The sequence below is a fragment of the Ornithorhynchus anatinus genome, chromosome X1 (assembly GCF_004115215.2).
Source record: "Ornithorhynchus anatinus isolate Pmale09 chromosome X1, mOrnAna1.pri.v4, whole genome shotgun sequence".
NCBI classification, from domain to species: domain Eukaryota; kingdom Metazoa; phylum Chordata; class Mammalia; order Monotremata; family Ornithorhynchidae; genus Ornithorhynchus; species Ornithorhynchus anatinus.
In genome coordinates, this window is record NC_041749.1 from 17,871,908 (window position 1) to 17,892,819 (window position 20,912).

At 48.4% G+C, this 20,912-nt stretch overlaps 1 protein-coding gene and 1 long non-coding RNA gene across 8 annotated transcripts in view; one reads left to right on the plus strand and one right to left on the minus strand.

The window, feature by feature from the left end:
* FBXO38 (F-box protein 38) overlaps positions 1-20,912 on the minus strand; it is a 65,064-nt gene that overhangs the window by 19,010 nt on the left and 25,142 nt on the right. For all 7 annotated transcript variants that reach the window (XM_029050155.2, XM_029050157.2, XM_029050154.2 and 4 more), the window contains 10 exons: positions 20,563-20,700; positions 17,958-18,095; positions 16,465-16,558; positions 16,064-16,194; positions 15,115-15,285; positions 12,931-13,073; positions 10,212-10,431; positions 8,020-8,139; positions 6,527-6,706; positions 4,359-5,096 (listed from right to left, as the gene is read on the minus strand). In XM_029050155.2, the coding sequence (XP_028905988.1) occupies positions 4,359-5,096; positions 6,527-6,706; positions 8,020-8,139; positions 10,212-10,431; positions 12,931-13,073; positions 15,115-15,285; positions 16,064-16,194; positions 16,465-16,558; positions 17,958-18,095; positions 20,563-20,700 (2,073 nt within the window). The remainder of the gene's footprint in view (positions 1-4,358; positions 5,097-6,526; positions 6,707-8,019; positions 8,140-10,211; positions 10,432-12,930; positions 13,074-15,114; positions 15,286-16,063; positions 16,195-16,464; positions 16,559-17,957; positions 18,096-20,562; positions 20,701-20,912) is intronic.
* LOC114806391 lies at positions 9,891-13,439 on the plus strand. The gene is made up of 2 exons (XR_003754419.1): positions 9,891-10,111; positions 13,224-13,439. It is a non-coding gene; the product is annotated as an uncharacterized LOC114806391 (long non-coding RNA).

Genomic DNA, 20,912 nt, shown 5'->3' on the forward strand with positions numbered 1-20,912 from the left:
TGAGGCCTCCTTCCCCCCCGCCAAACATCCTGTCTCTCCTATAGAAAAAAACATCTTCTCTCGGACCCTTACTGCACTCCCCGGCTGCCGTCCACCTTCCCTGCTCCCATTTCTGCCCAAACTCCTCACGTGGGTTGGAAACACCTGCAGCCTCTTCTTCCTCTCTTCCAACTTCCCTTTTGAACAATGGCTATTTCCACTCCCATCACACCATGAAGATAGCACTTCCCAAGGACAAAAATGACCTCCTCCTCCTTGAGACATCTAAAAGACTCTAGAATTTTCCTCAACCTCCTGGCTGCCTCCGACACGCTGGACCTCTCCCCTCTCCTGGACCCAGTAAAACCTGACTCTTTAGCCGCTCTTTCAGTCTCTTTCACGGGCTCCTCCTCTGCCTCTCCCCACCTGTAGATGAAACGGCTGGCTCACTGAGGCCCCTTCTCTTCGCACTTCCATTCACTCGTTCAGTCGTATTTACTGAGCGCTCACTGTGTGCAGAGCACTGTACTGAGCGCTTGGAGTGTACAATTCGGCAACAGATAGAGACGATCCCTGCCCCAAAATGGGCTCACCTCAAACTCACTCCCTTGAGCTAACTCATTCCCATACGTCTGTGAAGAAAGTGCCCAAATCTATCTCGCCGGCTCCAGTTTTTTTTTTTTTTTTTAATGGTATTTGTACTAAGCGCCGCTGGGGTAGATACAATGGTCAGGTTGGACACAGTCTCTGACCCGCATGGGGCTCACGGCGTTAATCTCCATTTTACGGATGAGGGAACTGAGGCACAGAGAAGTGATTTGCCCAGGGTCACACAGCAGACAAGCGAGTCAGGAACACAACCCAGATGCTCTGACTCCCAGGTCCTTGCTCTATCCAAAAGGCCATGCTGTCACTCTGAGCTTCTTCTGGAATCTTGGATTTCCTTATATCTCCAGAACATCACAGACGTACTGCCAGGACATTAAATTTAATATGTCAAAAATTGAACTCACCTATACTTCCAAATCTTCCCATCAAGTACAAAGGAAGGCTAGATACAAATACTGATTGTCCTAGAATCATTTATAAATATCTTTTATTGATGGCATCTGTATGGACCACATTCTTTTTCTTTTTTGTAGGGTACGTGTTTAGGGTTTACATTGTGCCAGGCACTGTACTATGTGCTGGGGTAGATACCAGTTGATCAGATTGGACGCAGCCCATGTTGGTATTTGTTAAGCGCTCACTATGTGCAGAGCAACGTTCTAAGCGCTGGGGTAGACCCAGGGTAATCAGGTTGTCCCACGTGAGGCTCGCAGTTAATCCCCATTTTACAGATGAGGAAACTGAGGCACCGAGAAGTTAAGTGACTTGCCCACAGTCACACAGCTGACAAGCGGCGGAGCCGGGATTCGAGCCCGTGACCTCTGCCTCCCAAGCCCGGGGTCTTTCCACTGAGCCACGCTGCTTCTCTACATGGGGCTATCAGTCTTAATCCCCATTAAGTAACTGAGGCACAGAGGAGTAAAGTGACTTCCCCAAGGTCACACAGCAGACAAGCGGCAGAGTCGGCATTAGAACACAGATCCTTCCGACTCCCAGATCCGTACACGCTTTGCATTAGGCCAAGCTCCTTCTCTCTATGTAGCTGTCTCTCTAATATTCTCTTTCAGCTTTTGATACCATTTAGTAGGGTCTCCCTTCTCAGACCTTTGCGGGGTGATGCCTTTCTCCCACTCAGCACCCGACCGAGCCTCAACACGGTAGACTGGTGTGGAGTGAATTGTACTGTCGGGGGTTTACCTAGCCGGGAAGTCCGTTTGGCAGAAAAGCATCGAGAGGTTCAGAAGGAGCATCGATAAACTCATGGAGCGAGAGGTCCACAGCGGGTATCGGAGGGGAAAAAATTAGGGGTTTTAGAGGTAGATCCTTAAGCAGAAGGATGGATGCCAATCAATTAATGATATTTATTGAGGGGTGACTTAGTACAAAGCACAGTAGGAGCCTTGGGGGAGCTCTAGACTGTGAGCTCAGTGCGGGACGGGAATGTGCCTTTTGTTACACTGTATTCTCCCAAGTGCTTAGTACAGTGATTTGCACACACACAGAAAGCACTCAATAAATACGACTGAAAACAGCAGAAGCAAAACTCGCCTTGGGCCACGTTCAGAGACAAAGCATTGGCCGTTGGACCAAATACGACCCGGCCTCCCTTACGTTACATTCTGAGAAGTTGGTTCCGATACTGTCCTCTTCCTCTAAAGACAGTGTTTACTGAATGGAAGACGATCTATGGCAGAAACTTCATTTATTTTGGTGCCCGAGGGAAATATGCGGTATCGGTCTACAGATCGGTCTTACCGCAGGCACGGCTCAACACACAACAGAACTGGGCAATGGCTTCAGCCTGACAGGCAGAACAATGGGCCTGATCCGTTCTGACACACATGGAGTTTACACTGTAAGGTTGTTTTCGAGGGGAGTGCGCGCTCTATTCTTCCCCCTAACCGCCGAGTCCGAAATTCAGGAATTGGTGCGGGGAAGGGCACAGGAAGAAAGAGATTTGATGGTCCGTGCGGGACACAGAAATACCTCTTTGTAAAGTTGTGAACACATCCCTGCCCCTCAAGGCGATTCAACAGTCATGTACGGGAAGCACTTGAGGGCATTTTATTTTATGACGAGTCATAAAATGGTTATAAAGACTGTTGGCATCCACAATAAGATGCTTGTAAAGATGGTCTATAACCCGGAAAATCCAACCCCTACTAGCCCAGGTGGCTGTCCATGATGCCAGCACCTCCCTAGAAAGTACGCAGGCCGGAAGTGAGGGGGGGTCCGACTGTGATGTCCAGCAGCATCGCATGCCCAAATTCCACGTTGCTGTGCTCCCTAAGGAAGGAACCCAAGTGGACCGTAAAGATCCGGGAATTAAGGGCCAGTCCTAGGGCTTTATTGGCAGCTTGGGTTTCTCCCCAAGAGGCTAGGCTTGGTTCTAGGGTATCTCCCACCTGAGCTCTCATTTCCCCGACTCCCTCTCCCTTCTGCATCACCCTTGAACCCTTCGGTCACCCCACCCTGAGGCCCACAACATATATCCTTAATTTATTTTAATGTCTCTCTCCCCTTCTAGGCTCCCGGTGGGCAGGGAACGCGTCTACCCTCTCTGTTGAACCGTACCCTCCCAAGTGCTAAGTTCTGTGTTCTGCACACGGTAAATGTTCAATAAATATCATTGATTGGGTGATCCTAGAGCTTTACCGGAAGCTCGGGTTTTTCCTCTGGCTGGCCCAGGCCCCTGCCGGTTCACCGACAGTGAGACTCAGCTTCGCTCAGGGAGAGGACGTGGGACAGACCCAAACTGGTCTTTCTAGGCTGTCGGCATGACCTGGGATCAGCCTGCGCCCAGGCGCAAAAAAAGACGCATGTATTGAGTTATCCTGTTAGAGACGCAATGTGCCCCGCGGGCCTGGAAGTCAGAAGACCCGCGTTCTAATCCTGCCAGTTCTAGTCTGCCAGTTACCTGCTCTCTGACCACGGGCAAGTCATTTAACTTCTCTGGGCCTCAGTTCCCTCAGTTGCAACGTGGGGATTTCATGCCTCCAGCTTAGAGTGCGAACCTCATGGGGGGACCTGGCTATCTTCTACCTACCCAAAGTTAGTACAGTGCTGGGCACAAAGTAAGCGCTTCACCAAAACCCCAATTATTATTGCTATCCTACGAGATTATGTTCGATTCCCCTGGTTTCAGGTCCAAACCGTCCCGGGTCACGTGAAGGCTCTTGGGCAATGGGATGCCTCGTGGTCACCGTGATGGCGCCCTGATATTCGCCTCTTCTCATCTGTCCCTGGGCATAAACGGGAGATGGAGAGGAAAGCATTCTTAAGAAGGTTATGAACTTCTTGGGGGTGCAGGGAGGATGGTAAAGTTCTGGGAATATCCACACATCTCAATGTCCACACATCCGAAATAAATACACTGATCTCACCATGTATCTACCTCACTCTTGGCACATACGACTATTATTCCTACTATGAATTTTGTCTGAGCCGCTGTTAATACACTGGGGATTGCCCATCCTACACTGCAGTCCTCTTGGAAGGATACTGTCGTGTCAGAAGAAACAAGTCGTGCAGGTGGGTGAGGGCTCGGACTGTGAGTACTAAACACCGTGACGCATTTTTCCTCAACGCGGGAGCTGGAAAAACTCAACCCCGGGTCGTACCGCATCTGGGTGTTGGCGTTTTCTAGGCTACCGCGGAGATAAGACGGTACACCCTGAACACGTCGTGTTGCGGAGAGGTTAGGATATACACGAAACGAGATGCGATAAACCACAGTCTTCTCCAGGACGTAGATAACCTTGAAATCCTACCTGATTCAGACACCAAGGGGACGTGGGAAAGTTTGCTTCTGGCCCTGGTTAGAGGCCTACGGGGAAAGTCTTCACCGTAGTCCACTTCCCAGCTGTCAGTGGGAGAGCTCGCCCTCGGCTCCTCCTCTCCTGCGGGCCCACAGCCGCTCCCGCCCGTCCTCTCCTCGTCCGTGACGCCCGAGGCCTCACAGTGCGGCAGAGTCCTCAGGGACAGCTCGGACCCCGCGCCGACCGGACCGTTCACCCCCCGGGCTCCGCTGGTGGAAGGGCGCTCCTCGTCGGAACCCCGGCCGGCCCTCCTCGGGGATTCCCGAGACGGACCGCGGGGGCACCGGGGGGCGGCGCGCCTCGCCTGGCCGTCTCTCTCGCTCCCGGCGGCCGGGCCGTCCGTGAGGGGGCAGACGCACTGGCCGGACGCCCCCGCCGCCGCTCCCGCCGCGGGCCTGGGCTCGTTGGAACTGCTCTCTGCGGTCCTTACGAAGTCAGGGCTCTGAGGAGCCGTACTGCACGGGTTGGAGTTTCCCACGGAGCCTGCCGAGCTGCCGCAGCTGGGGTAGACATCCTTGGTTTTGTTCCTCTCCGGCATATCGTTGGCGGCTTTCATATCGGCTTTTATCTGCTCGCTGGTGACTTGACAGCCCTTCTCGCAACTGCTCTCCTCCGTGGGGAACTGCTTCAACTGGCCCATCTGAGTGGAACTGCATCTCTTCCGCAGGGGAGTCTTGCCTTTACCACTCACTGTGGAGAGACAAAAGCACACAGTTACGGACTACGGAAGAAGGGCGGTGACGACGATGGCCGAGAGGCGAGAGTGAATTCGAGGGAATGACGTGGGGTCCTCGGAAAACGGATTCTTTTCCACTGAACCGTCTCTGAGCTCCGGGCCTAGCTACACAGCTTTTCTTTGCTTCGGATTCCCTCTCTTTAAAATGGGATAATACCGTCGACTTCCACAAAGGAACGTGTGGGGTAGCGGAGAGACGAAGGTAACAGCGCGACTAAAGCTTTTAGGTTCGTGAAAGGCACGACGTCGATAAACGCTAGGAATCGGAAGGCTGAGGAGGACCTCAAGAGATGACCTGTTCCAGCCTCAGGCAGGTAAACGCCTAAGCTGTCGAGAGGCGCTTATCTATTCTTTTATCAGTCTCTCTGGAGCTGCAGACTCCACAGTGTCTTGGCAACTATTTTGTTCTTTGATACTGTAATTTATCTTCCATACCTAGGGAAGGCAAGTTGTGACAGTCCTCATTCTGATGAACCCAGCCTGAAAATGAAAGCTGCTGAGGCAATAGGCTCCTGGGACCTCCTAGAATAGATGGCTGCATGGGCGCAGACCTGATCCACGACAAAAAAAAAAAAAAAAAAAAAAAAACAAAACACAAAGGTCCGGAACAAGCTCAACCGTGGATAACTTGGTGAACAAGAATGGGACGGAATGCGGCCCTTACGTACGTATCCTTATACTCCCTTTCCCCTGTCGGTAATTTATTTTAACGTCTGTAGGCACGGGCCAGCGTCCAGCGTTTAGCAAACACACAGCTATAAAATCTCGACGCTTTTCCCCTTTGGATCCCCCATGCAAAAAAATCTATCATTTAGAGAAATGCTCACTACGCTGGAGACATACACTGCGTTAAATCCGGGTTCCGAAGAATTACTATTAATAATAATAATAACTGTGGCATTTGTTAAGCGCTTACCATGTGCAGGGCGCTGTACTAAGCACTGGGGCGGATACAACCTAATCAGGTTGGACACAGTCCCTGTCTGTCCCCCATGGGGCTCGGCCTTAATCCCCATTTTACAGCTGAGGTAACCGAGGCACAGAGAAGTAAACTGATTTGGCCAAAGTCACACGGCGGACAAGTGGCGGAGCCGGGATTAGAATCCAGGTCCTTCTGGCTCCCAGGCTCGTGCTTTATCCACTAGGACACGCTACAAGAGACTGATACTCGAGGCAAGAGGTTTAAGAATGGGCTCTGTGAATTAGGGGGAAGAGAAAAAGTACGCGGCAAAGAAAGGGGAGCGGGAAAGGGGAGGAAATAGAATGAGAGGTAGAACAGGGTGTTGCTCAATGAGTTGAGGCAAAGATAGGGGCGGGGGGACAATACGTGAGTTTTCGTAGAAAGCCCCAGAAGGCCACTGAAGTCGACAGGATCGCCGTTCACCTGATAGTTCCCTTGTCTCTACTGGTCCTCTGAGTTTCTCTTCTCCGTCAGAGTAGTTTGAAGCACTGCTGTTAGTAATACAGGTTCCAGGGGTCTCCACACACTCCTCCTCATCTTCGCTGTCTGAATCATGGACAGTTATCGGTGCAGCTTTAACGACGGGTTGAAGGCCACTCGGTCCTAACACGGAAGAGGGACGTTCATCAGTTCAGGTACCCAGATGATCAGCAAGTCTGACTCCCACTCTAGACTGCAAGATCCTGTAGGCAGGGAACTGCTCTCCCAACTCTGTTCTGTTATGGTCCGAGTACTCAGTACAGTGTTTTGCACCTAGTAAGTGCTCCGTAAATACGTCCGACTGATGACAAAGTATTAAACTTTTCACTGATTTGACAGATTCGGAATTGGAAGGCAACTTTTAGTTCTCCTTTAATTCTCAGCACTGGCTTTGAGATAACATGAACTTAAAAATTCAAGTGTGCAAAAGGAATTAAAAGGGAAGCCATCCACAATGTTTGGGTGTTTTCCTTCGGGAAATCTGGCACTTCCTTTACAACGATAATAATGGTACTTATTAAGTGCTTACCTCGTGCCAAGGACTGATGAAAATACAAGATTATCAGATCAGGGTCGGTCTAAGAAGTGGGGAGACGAGGTCTCCTATCCCCATTGTATGGATGAGGAAAATGAGGCCCAGAGAGGTTACGTGACTTGCCCAAGGTCCCAGCACATACGTGGCAGGGTTGGGATTAGAACTCAAGGTCCTCTGATTCAGCTAGACCGGGCTGCCCTTCAATGGAGATAAACTTCAACAGTAACCCTAGAGCACCTAATAACAGTAATTATGGTATTTTCCAAGGGCTCACTATGTGCCAAGCACTCTACTAAGAACTGGAGTATTTTTCAAGATCATCAGATCAGATACCAGCCTTGACCCTACCTGGTCCTCTCCCTCCAAGGAGCTCTAAGTCCTTTTCAGATTTTATTGTACAATTATACATTATACATTCTAAATAACCATGAAATTTAAGCAAGGCAAAGGTAAGGGATTTACGGTAGGCCATTCCGAGACTCCAGGAGCTAACTGGGAATAGGACTCAAATCTCTTGGTCTAAATCTCTAATTACTAAGATAGGATGCTTTCCCAAAGTCCAAAAGAAGACTGGTCAGTGAAGTTATGAAATAACTGATGATGAAAAAATTGCCATTTATTAGTCACCCTGTGAGCACGTAACTGCCTTAGTACTTTATATGTGGATCCAAAAATCATATTCCCTTCAATAAAATCACCGGCAGAAAGACACCCATCAACACGGATGCATGCAAGAGATTTAACAATAGGACACGGTCACTCCGGAGTAAAGAATTAGGGTGATAACGTGTGTGGTTTCCTTGATATCTTAGTAGCTGGAGGTCAATATAGTGAGGATTCTCCACCTCATTATGATCTGTTTTTCAATGTCTAGGGATGTGGGCAAGAATTCCGGGATTACCTGCTTGTTCTTCATCAACATCCATGGGAATAACTGCCTGACTATGGGTGGGAACATCATCACCAATCTCTGCCACGCCCTCTCCATCGTCCTGCGCCACTTCTTCCATCTCATTCAGTGCTGAAAAGATCGGGACAAAGAATTCAGGGAAGGGTATCTACGTACATTTGAAAATAGAATTATAAGAATGATAAGGAGTGTAACAGTTTCAATACTAAAATACTAAAAAAAATATTTCTGGGTATTGTTTTTTTTTTTGATGCTTATTCTGAAGGAGGATTTCACTTACCTGCACAAAGGCTGACTCTTACATTTTTACATGAGAGGAAAGGGATGAAGATTACGTATTGAATTATAAGACTCTTTATTTTATTTTTACCTTTTTTTGGGGGGGGGAGGGGGCTCTTTCATCTTACCCCTAGAAAGAGAAAGCAGCAACCAAAGACTAGATACCATTTCCTGATGATAGCTTTACACTTCCCTTTAAATCAATTTAACTGGGCATTATTGAACAAGAGACCCTTCCCTTGACCGAAACAACCTGATCAGCTCAAAATAAACTTGTATCAACTGAACACCCACTCCAAGGCGGCAAACCAATGAACCGTCTACTGATTTCCTTAAATTACCAGAAATTTCTACGTGAATATTAGTTAACTAGGCCCCAATTTGTTTTTAAGCAGAAGCTACTTCTTGGTCCGCTCCAAAGCTAAACGCCGTGTGGTCCTGGCTTGAAGTCATGCCCTGCCCTGTAAAAAGAGACTGACTTCATCCCAGTGACAGCAAGGCCTGGGATTAACTACTTTATCCAGGTAAGAAGGTGCCAGGCTGGAGGTAACATGTGACCAGCTCGATAAGGAAAAATTCTGGGAACGTCAGATCCTTTCCACCACTTTGAGGCCTAGCTGGAAAAATCCACTACAGGAAACAAATCCCATTCTGCACTGAGTTCACCCAAATGCAAGAGGGGGGTAAATGGGAAGGAATTCCTGCAGATCTTCAAGCACCTAGTCCTTTGAAGAACATAAGCGCTTGCTGTGTCACATTTCCTTCTCCCTGTTACTCCTTCCCAACCTTTCCTCCCTTCTCTGTCCTTCGCCAAATAACTTCACTTCTCTGGGTCTCAGTTACCTCATCTGGAAAATGGAGATTACGACTGTGAGCCCCACGTGGGACGAACTACCTACCTTGTATCTACCCCAGGGCTTACAACAATGCCTGGCACATAATAAGCATAATAATGAGAAGCAGCATGGCTCAGTGGACAGGACATGGGCTTGGGAGTCAGCGGTCAGGGGTTCGAATCCCAACTCTGCCACTTGTCAGCTTCTCTGTGCCTCAGTGACCTCGTCCGTAAAATGAGGATTAAGACTGTGAGCCTCACGTGGGACAACCTGATTACCCTGTATCTCCCCCAGCACTTAGAACAGTGCTCTGCACATAGTAAGCGCTTGACAAATACCAACATTATTATTATTATAAGCACTTAAATACCCATAATTATTGTAACATTTCACACCTCTGGAAGAACTTGCATCTTGACAAGCCACTACGTATTTTTTTAAAGGTATCCGTTAAGTTCCTACTATGTGCCAGGCATTGTACTAAACGTTGGGCTAGGTACAAGGTTGGACACTTGGGGCCCGATCTTAATCCCCATTTTACAGAGGAAGTAACCGAGGCACAAAAAAGTGAAGTATCCTGCCCAAGGTCACAGCAGACAAGTGGCAGTCGGCACTAGAACTCGGATCCTTCGGATTTCCAGACCCACGCTCAATCCACTAGGCCAGGCTGCTTCTCGTTATGATCCTGTGAGCCAGCTAGGAGAAGGAAGGGGAGGGAGTTTCAAGCAGGCTTTTCTCCCTTCCTCGAGTCATTATCTTCCCCCTCCCACAACGGAACCCTAAAGATTCTTACGTCTTAGAATTCAGATCTAATACATGGCAATAGAACGCACATCCTTCCAACGTCCATGCTCTATCCACCAGGCCATGCTGCTTCTTATCCCGAGAACAGTTGTACGGGAGCCTGCGAATCCAAGAACTCACCCACCCGCTGCCTCTTCGGCTCTCCCACCTGCCAGAGGAGGATGGTAGGCGGCGGTTCCGAGTGGGGAAACGGGACATTTGAGAATGAGAGAAAGCGTGGTAAAAAGGCATTTCTATCAGGAGCTCACAAAAGGTCAGGGTTACCCTCGGCTGCAATCTGCTGCTCCTCAGCCGGTCCGTCCTGCCGCATCTCATTCTCCTCATTTGGGTCGTTGGGATGCTGGTGGTTGTTGGGATGGATGTTGGGATTGTTGTTGTTCTGGTGGTGGTTGTTCTCATTGTCATTGTTGGAGTTTTGATTGCTGACAAGGGCCGATGAAACACCAATCCCCGTGCCTGCACTCAAACCCACCCGGGCACAGCCCTGTACAAATGGAGAGACCAAATTAGCGAAGGGGGAGAGAAGGGGAGGGGTCAGAATTCCACACCCACCTAAAGTATAAACTATATACACAGAGTGTAAAGCTAAAATCCCATTTTTAAAAAAGTCCTTCCCTCACGCCATGCTATTTCACGCTTGGGTGGCCAACAGCAAAGTTTCCATACTGAAAAACGACTCGCCTAATTAAACGAGAGCTTAGTGCAGTGCTCTGCACACAGTAAGAGCTCAATAAATACAATCGAATACGAACGAATCAAATGAAGTACAAGCGGTCATTTTATGGACTGGCTAGACGGTAGACTGGTGATTGGCTGAATAAAAGAGGTGAGAGCCTGGTGTGGTGTGGTGTGGTTTTACTGGTTAACTGTGCAGGCTCACAGGTAAGGTACTGCAGCAAAATTTAACACAGTGGCCACGTCTCTCTCTGTCTCTCGCCTGGCCCCGGCCTAGCCTCTGGCCAAGGCGTCTGTTCTAGTTCCACTCCCTACCTAGGTCTGCAGCCTGACCCTGGCCTTCAAACTTTACAACTCGAGGACTGAGGGATAAATAGAACCCAACACTGGGCTAGGCCCGGGGTTGGTGGGCTTCCATCCCTTCTACATCCAGAATTCCTGATTTATTTTTTTTTTGCCCAGCGCACACCTGCCTTGAGTCCCATATCGGCTTCCTTGCTGACATCCCTGTCTCTCTCCACTCCAGTCCCTACTTCACTCTGCCACCTGGATCATTTTTCTACAAAAACATTCGGGCCACGTTTCCCCACTCCTCAGGAAACTCCACCGGTTGCCCTTCCGCCTTTGCATCAAGTAGAAACCTCCTCACCATCGGCTGTAAAGCACTCCATCACCTTGCCCCCTCCCGCTACAACCCAGCCTGCACACTTGGCTCCTCTAATGCTAACCTGCTCACTGTACCTTGATCTCATCTATCTCGCTGCCGACATCTCACCCCCGTCCTGCCTCCGGCCTGGAAGACCCTCCCTCCTCATATCCGACAATCTCTCCCCCGCTTCAAAGCCTTATCCAAGGCACGTCCCCTCCAAAAGGCCTTCCCTAACTAAGCCCTTCTTTCCTGTTCTCCACGCCCTTCTGCGTCACCCTGACTTGCTCCCTTTAATTCATCCTCCCTCCCGGCCTCACAGCATTATCTATAGTTTATTTATATTAAGGTTTGTCCCCCCTCTAGACTGTAAGCCCGTTAAGGGCAGGGAATGTGTCTGTTTACTGTTATACTGTACTTCCCCAGCACTTAGTACAGAGCTCTGCATACAGTAAGCTCTCAAATACGACTGACACTAGACCCCCACCTCCTGCCCCGAGCTACAGAGCAGGAAAAGAAAGCAGACCTGAGAAAGACCATTTCAGTTGCTGGGATGAACCAGCACAGTAAGGGGCTGTGTAGAAAGGCCAGATGTTAGGCTTGCTTTTACAAATATAAAGCACCGGGCAGGGCACCGAAAGGCCCGCCGCTTATTCCCCGGGCCAGGCTGGTCACGCGACAATTTGGGTCATGCTCTATTTAAAACGGTACCCACTGCCCATCTATACTGCCCATTCTAATCCTCCCCTCTATGGCTTCGCCACTGAACCCCATTCCGCCAAAGCCCAAATCCTACCTCAGTCTTATGTCTAGAATTTGTGTCCCTTTCCCCGGTCCCTGGTGTATGCTCTGCTCTTCCCAGCCCTGCAGTCTCATCCTGAACGGCCTCAAAACTTGCAGAGAGCGAAGGACACAATCCTTCGGCAATATCCTCTTCCTTAATAATAATTGTGGTATTCATTAAGTGCTTTTCTATGCGGCAGGCACTATACTAAGCACTGGGTTGGATACAAGCAAATCAGGTTGGACACAGTCCCTGTCCCACATGGGGCTCTCAGTCTCAATCCCCATTTACAGATGGAGAAGCTGGAGAAGCAGTGTGGCTCAGCGGAAAGAGCCCGGGTCTGGGAGTCAAGAGGACGTGGGTTCTGATCCCGGCTCCGCCACCTGTCTGCTGTATGACCTTGGGCAAGCCACTTAACTTCTCTGTGTCTCAGTTACCTCATCTGTACAATGGAAATTAAGACAGTGAGCCCCACATGGGACAACCTGATTACCTTGCATCTACCCCAGCGGTTACGACAGTGCTCGGCATATAGTAAGCGATTAACAAATAGCATGATTATTATTACTACAGATGAGGTAACTGAGGCACAGAGAAGTGACTTGCCCAGGAGGTAGAGTGGGGATTAGAACCCAAGACCTTCTGACCTCCAGGCCCGTACTCTATCCACTGTACCATGCTGCTCCCTTCCCTTATTGGTCCAAATGACCACTACAAGCCCTCTTGCCCCAGAAGAGCCAGTGTCATTTTCAAAAAAAAAAAAAAACTATCCATTTTGGTTCCCTCACAGAACAATGACAGCTATAACTTTAAAAAATATTTTGAAACTCAGGAAAAAAACAAACAGCTCCTTTTGCATACGTCAACACGCGACTTACCTTCGGTGGTTCCCGGAACATCTGGTCCAGGGAGATAAACTCCAGGCTTGGCAGCAATTCGATGAACTGGCTGAAGGAATCTAGCTTGACCGCGTGGCAGCGTACCAAAGTGAGGTCAACCAACCGGGACCATCTCGAGTGGTCTGCAAAAGGAGAGATATGTTATCGCTGGGCAGAGTTCAAGCCTCAATCTTTCCAGGTTTTAAATTGCCAATTTTCCGGTATTTTACATTTGACAGCCACTAGCGTCCCATATGTTTACATCTTCTTTTCCTGCCCTTTAAATTCTTCAGCACGCAGGTTCTACCGCTTCGGGCTTTGCCCTGCCACGTAGCAGCAAAACATTGCGAGAACTCGAAAGATTTAAGGGGAGCCAACAAAACTGACGCGGAGTCGTTCCATCAACAGACTAACGCACGAGAGAATTTCCGCTACAAAAACCGAAAGCCGACATTATCCAATGGCTTTTCAATGGACCGGATATGAAATAAATGAGTATCAAAACCTAATTCCTGTCGGGGAGTGTACCCTATTGAAATTGCTCCCCATGCCCGTGCCCTCCGTGGGGAGGGAGGAAACTTAATAGAGAGCTTAAATGATCTTGGAGACTGAATACTCCTTTTCCCCTTTTGAGGTGACCCCTCAGGTCACTGGTGACCGTCCCCACTTAAGCCCTCTTTTCCCCTACTCCCTCTCCCTTCTGCATCACCTAAATACTTGGATCTGTATCCTCTAAGCCCTGGATAATCACCCCACCCTCACCACCACAGCTCTTACGTACAAATCCCAAATTTATCTGTTTATGCTAATGTCCGTCTTGCCTTCTATCAAGCTCCTTCCGTGCAGGTATTTATCAACTCTGCTGTATCGTACTCTCCCAAGTACTCCGCACACAGTAAGCGCTCAGTAATTAACACTGACTGATTGGTGAGGTACGATGGCAAGTGGAGACTGTTCTGGAGGTGCCTGTGTAGGACCTGTTCTGTGAATAGAGAGGACTTCGGCCTCCACCTCATTAAAAAAGCCATTCATGAAGTGGCTTCATTAGCGGTGCCGTTCGATCGAAAGAAGTGACGGATGCTTCAAAGCAGTGAGAGTCTCACCTCCCACAAAACAAAATTAGGAAGAAGATCGTGAAAACTGCTGTCATGAAAGAGCAAACATCACATCTCTTCTGTTTCTAAACAGGAAGAGTACGAACAATTTAGCTAATCTGGTACAGAATTCAAGTCAACTAGCTCATGCTAGATTAATAGACATTCGCAATCTACCCCTCCCTGAAAAACACACACAGTGTATGACATCTGCTACTTAATTCTTAGGGCCTACAACCCTGCTCTTAGAACCACATCCAAGGATGAGAAGAGGGAGAGAGGGTCGCGGGGCATTGCTGGGCCCCTCGCTGAGGTGAGAGAGCTCGAGGGAACGCCGCATGTAGCGGGAATGGCAGAGCGGAGTAGAAGAGAAGCTGCTCCTGCTGCTACCGGCTCCCCAGAGGTCATGTCTTCGTTAGGGGCAAAAAAGTCTACTTTTCTCCGTTGAGGAACGGCTCCATTTAGGCCTGGAGATTTGGGGGAGGAGCGGCGGGAGGGGAAAAAGAAAACGAGCAAGGGAGAGGAGAAGACAAGAGACAAATGGGAGGGGGAGGGAGTCAGTAGCTGAGGGGAGGGTCGATGTTAGTTTTGAGAGAAAGAACGAAAATCCCCGCTTTGGAAGACCATCGCATATGCAAACATGGGGCCTCGCAGAGAAAGTGGCTGAAGTGGTCGTCAACTTGAAGACACAGATCAGTTAAAAAGAAGTTAGAGAAGCAGTGAGGCTCTTTGGAAGGAGCGCGGGCTTGGGAGTCAGAGGTCACGGGTTCTAATCCCAGCTCCGCCGCTAGTCAGCTGTGTGACCTTGGGCAAGTCACTTAACTTCTCTGTGCCTCAGTGACCTCATCTGTCAAATGGGGATTAAAAAACCGTGAGCCCCACGTGGGACAATGGGATCACCTTGTATCCCCCAGCGCTTAGAACAGTGCTTTGCACATAGTAAGCGCTTAACAAATACCATAATTTATTTTATTCTAAAAGGACATCTGCCTGGGCTTAAAACAGAGCCTGGCTCACCCGTTTTATCGTGGACTTGGAACTCAAATAAAGCGGCCAACATTTTGCACTTCGCCTCTGAAGCCATTTTTACCTGTAATCCAATTATTTGGATTGTGAAGATGTGGGCAGTTGTAAATGACCAGGTACTTGATGCAGGAGAAAACTTCATTGACGGCCTTCATTCCGATATCAGTGATGATACCCGGGTTTTCGACCACATCAGCCAGACCGTATTTTACCAGATCTGCATTTGCCATTTTGCCTAGGAGGAGAAACGGTGCTCAGCAACCTCCACATCCTAGGAATCGCAGAACCTTGACCCATTTAATAAGCCCATCGTATAAGAATGGTCTTTTTCTCTCTTTTTTTTTGCAAAACTAAAAGTTAAAGATCAGGCTCGATGGGGATTAGTATATCAACTTGCAAAATTAAGGGCAAAACGTTTCTACCAATACCTATAGTTCATACTCTATAAAGCATAACTGCAGCACGGTCTAGTGGACGGAGTCAGGAGGAGCTGGGTTCTAATCCCAGTTCTGTCATTTGTCTGCCATGTCAACTTGGGCAAGTCCCTTCATTTCTCTGTGCCTCAGCTACCTCATCTGTAATACAGGCATTAAGACCGCGTGTCCTACGTGGGACAGGGACTGCGTCCAACTCAATCATTTTATATCTACCCCAGCGCTTAACCCGGTGCCTGGCACATTTTAAGCGCTTAAATACCACAATTATTATTATAACTGAGAACATATATCAAATCTCGTCCACTGACAGGCATCACGGACCTTCTAATGAACACTTGTTCCGGCCCTCGTCTTTTTTATGTTCAGTCAATAGGATTTTTCACTGTTTCCCCTTTTCTTATGTTCCTGTGGTTACATCCCACACACCCCAGATTATTCTTAGATTGTGAGCCCCTCAAGGCCCAAGAAACACTGATTCTCATGCACGTGCGTCTTTCCGCGGTTAGCACATGGTAAACACTCAATAAATATCATTATGACTACACCTCAGGATGGACCAGAACGGAAGATTCTTACATTGTAGCAAAAACTCATCTACATAGCCTAGATGAAGGGTTTCAAACTGCGGGAACTCCAATTCTGCCATCTTCAGGGCAGAAAAAACACCATCTTTGGTTAGGGAAGGTTGTATTCGCACTTCATGTAACCTGCAAGCAGAGGATACACAAGTTCAAGGTGACACGGAGCAAAGAAAGGATTTAAAAAAAAATTAAATAGCGCTCATTAGGCCAGGCTGGGGTAAGTCACGAGATGAATACGATTCAAAGCTCACCCAGGCCCACTTCTTTGGCTCTTGCTATTTACAAAGGTATTTAGGTTCAGAGATAGTTGCTTTGACAGGGAGATATACTTCAATCCTTTTTTAAAATCTGGGTGTTCCAAGGGAGTGCCAACGAAGAAGAGCGAAGCGGACCTACCTTCGAGCAGCAGTGATGATGAGGTAGCCAAGATCTACTTCAAGAGCATTCTTGCATGCTCCTAAAACAATAGTGTGCAAATTCCTAAAACCACCTGTTAAAAGGAGGTAAACGCAAGAACAAATAAACTTTCTTTTAGTCACTCGGTCGTGGCTCCTCTTTTCATTATATTTTAAAATGCCAATATAGCCCATTAAATCATTATTTCCAAGCACTTAAAAAGTTAAATCTTTTAAAAGTGACTCATCTTTTCCATTTGATTTCACTAGTTCATGAACGGAGGGTTTAACTACAATGACTGTTTAAATCAGAACGAGAAGGAAATGGACGGAGTGAATCTTAGTACTATCAGAGAGACAAAATTTGAAGGAGAACCCGGGTAAGGGCAGGTGAATGACTAAACCAACTAGCACTGGTGGGGCTCTATTTTTTTTCTTTCAAGAACTGCAGGAATAGAGACTCTGCAGTCTCCTCCAGCAGCCATTACGGTGTTCCACTTTCAACTTTAACAGTCAAGAAGTTTTTTCTGATATCTAACCGAGTGCTGTACTGTCACTTCATTTCAACTGTCTGGACTTCAACCCATTTCCTCTCAGCTGGTCTTCCTTCAGTGGACATGAAAAACTGGCTGACAACTCTTGATAAAAACCCTTGCTCTCCTTGGAGACACTGTCTCTGTCTTCAATTCCCTATGCTACACCGCCTTTCTTGACTCCTTCTTAAAAATGACCCATTTTCCAACCCTTGAATCCCCGATGCCGTTCTTCTGGTACTCCTTTCTGCCTCTCCACACGCTTTTAAACGTGTGACTACTGATAGTGGATACAGTTCTCTAATTAAGGTCTGACCAACCAAGAGTTCAAGGGAAGGGATGCTTTCCAGGAGCATAAGGCTCATCCCACATCCCAGAACAACATCTGACCGATTCATATTCGGCTTCTTGTCCTACATGACTTCCATGTTTTTGGTCTTCCCATATTATTCTGCCTCTAAAAGGTACACTTCCTACTGAGCCCATCCAAGGCCCAAAATGGGCCTCCCCAGAAACTCTGTCCATAATCAGACCTTCCCTCAAAGAGCAGCCTTTGAAAACATTCCTTTGACAAATGAAAGCATCTTCCAATAAAGGCTCCTTTTAGCCATTTTCCAACAGATTCAGAGAGGACACAGTTAGTGAATACAGATTCATTCAATCATATTTATTGAGCACTTACTGAGTGCAGAGCACTGTACTAAGCGCTTTCCTAAGTGAGTGCTACAAAACAGATGCTAAAAGACTGCTGAGGTGACAGATCTATGGCAAGAAACGCATTTTCCACTAGCTTCTCTCATTTAACCCCTCTGGACTGTAAGCTCCTCATGGGCAGGGAACGAGAATATAACTGTTATACTGTACTCTTCCAAGCACTCGGCAGAATGCTCTGCACACAGTAAGCGCTCAGTAAATGTAACTGATTGATTTAATGCATTACCAACGGATAGAAACTATATACCTGATCTCCAGCTGTCTTCAACTACATGCTGGATTAGCCCTCCAAGGAAGGGAACTCGAACCAATTCTAAATGCTCCAGGTTTCGGGCGGAGGCTAATCCTGTCACCAACGGGACATACTTTAAAGAGTTTGTGGGTCCTGAAATACAAAACATGACAGACATTTGAAGTTACCCACCGAGCCTTGAATTTTCAACTTGTGCAATTTTACCAGGTTCTGTCTCTGGCCCATCTCAAAAGTAGCAGCTGAATTGTCTAGGTTTTTGAATAGCCTGTACCAGGAGCTCAAAAATTGAATCCTTCCACTCTGATGAAGTTATGCACATATGACTGCTGATTAATAGTAAGCTCAGGGGTAAAATGTTGTAAGAAAATGTCAGGCACCGGGCAAGCGGGGCTGATTGATGTTATTTTGCATGGCAGTGAATTTGTGTCAAGGTGGGTGTAATCCCTGGCCATGGAGAGCTGGGGAGAAGAGGGAAGAGGAAAAGGACAATGGCCCTTAAGGCAAAGAGAGGAAAAGACGGTGAGAGGGAGGAAGAGAAGGGAATGGGAGGAAAAGATGAGCAAAGGAGACGGACAAAGGGATGGATGGATGAGTGAGGGGAAAAAAGGGGGAAGGAAAAAGGGAGATGAAGGTAGACAAAAAAGGAGGAAGAGCCTTCTTTCTCCTCCTTTCTCGTCACCTCTTCTTTCACCCTTACCCGCTCTCTTGTCCCCAATCCCCATACCCCCCGAGGACAAGCCCTCTGCCCGCCTCACCCCTGCCAAGTCCCAGAAGTGATGCGGCAAAGGGGTCGTGGGTGCGGAAGGTCTGCCGCACGCCCCTCGCGAGGCTCGGCGGTCTCCGCGCTGCTTGCCGGTGTCCGCTGCCCACAGAGAGCCACGGAGCCGGAAGCGTGGCTTCCGAGAGGGAGCCGCAGCAGAAGGCGGCACGGAGACAGTACGAGCCCTCAGGGTACATTTTGGTGCGCAGAATCCTGGGTTGCAAACCTTGCCTTGTCCCCAGAGAATCCCTAAAGTGAACTGGGCACTAGGTCGGGGAGTGGTCGGCGGACAGCTGTCCCTCGTGGCGCCTGGCCCCGAAGCCCAGTGAAGACGAGAAAGGAGAAGGGGGGTACCTGATGCCGGGGGGCAAGAGGTGGTTTCGGGGCACTCCGGCTCTGAAGGGTGGTGTGTAACCTAACTACAGCTGCCCTCATCTTCCCCAGAAAACTGCCTATATCCCCGAGTTGAGAATCCCACCTGCACTACTGTCATTCGTATTTACTGAGTGTTTAATGTGTGCAGAACACTGTACTAAATGCTGGGATGAGTACACTCTAACAGACACATTCCCTGCCCACAACAAGCTTAGAGTCTAGAGAGAATGGTCAGGGAGGGCTGCCAGCGGAGACATGAGTGACGTAATGATTGTGGCATCTGTTAGGCGCTTACTATGTGCCGGGCACTGTGCTAAGTATTACGGTATGCCCGGGAGACCTGTTGTAGGAGTCTGAAGATGGCCTACCACCTCCCCATTTACCCTGGGTCCACTTCCGACCCACGAAGCTACCGCTAACAACCTCCCAGACCTCCCCCGCCCCTTGCTCCCGAGGCCCTTCACACCCCCTGGGCCTGTCACTCACTGGTTATCACCAGTGATACCAGCTTAACCCTCTTTTTCCCCCCATCTCCCTCTGCTCCTCCCCCTCTCCCTTCCCATCCCCTCAGCACTGTACTCGTCTGCTCAACTGTATATATTTTCATTACCCTATTTATTTTGTTAATGAAATGTACATCGCCTCGATTCTATTTAGTTGTCATTGTTTTTACGAGATGTTCTTCCTCTCGACTCTATTTATCGCCATCGTTCTCGTCTGTCCGTCTCCCCCGATTAGACCGTAAGCCCGTCGAACGGCAGGGACTGTCTCTGTTGCCGACTTGTTCATTCCAAGCGCTGAGTACAGTGCTCTGCCCATAGTTAGCGCTCAATAAATACTACTGAATGAATGAATGATCTTGTATCTACCCCAGTATTTAGCAGAATGTCTGGCACATAGTCCTCTACGCTGTTTGTTGTGGGCAGGGAATGGGTCTGTTTATTCTTATATTGTACTCTCCCAAGCAATTAGTACAGCGCTCAGCACACAATAAGCGCTCAGTAAATATAACAGACAGTCACAGCCTAATACCATTTTTCCTCTTAGTGCTTTTCTTTGGGAAAAAAAATATATATTCACTCCAATGGACCTAGAACAAACAGGCACGTATCTTCATAGAGCAGAACAAAGTAAATGCAGTCAGTTCTGCTCTACTGGATAGTTTCATTAGGCGACTAGATAAAATACCACTGAAGCAGTAGCGAATGCTCTGGATATAAGACAATTCGATTCGATTTAGTAGAGGAAGAAACTGTTGCAAGTTTGGGTCAGGGCACGAGTGCGATAAACGCAATGCTAGTTTAACCCAGAAGCTCTTCAGGGACACCAACTACATTAGAGGAGACCCAACTCCAGTCTCACATCAAACACTCACGCCGAGACCCTCTTCGGGAACCGTGCCCCACGGCGCGGATCGGAATACGAGCACAGCTACGTACGCGGTCCATCTACCCCAGAAATTACCTGCGCAGTTCCTCATGACGAAAGTACGTAAGCTGATGCAGAGAAAATCTTTAAAAGGCTGTGGTTTGGTGAGTCTCACCCACTTCAAATAAAGGTGCCTCAGCATTGGGATACAAGGAATTTCAGGAACGTTCACTCCTAGGACAGAAAGGCGCATACAAAAATCAGCTGTTATATTCACTTCTGAAATAATAATAATAATGATAATTGTGGCATCTGTTAGGCGCCTACTACGTGCCAGGCATTGTACTAAGCGCTGGGGTGGATACGAGCAAATCGGGTTGGACAGAGTCCCTGTTCACGTGGGACACACAGTCTCAAGCCCCATTTTACAGAGGAGGTAAGAGAAG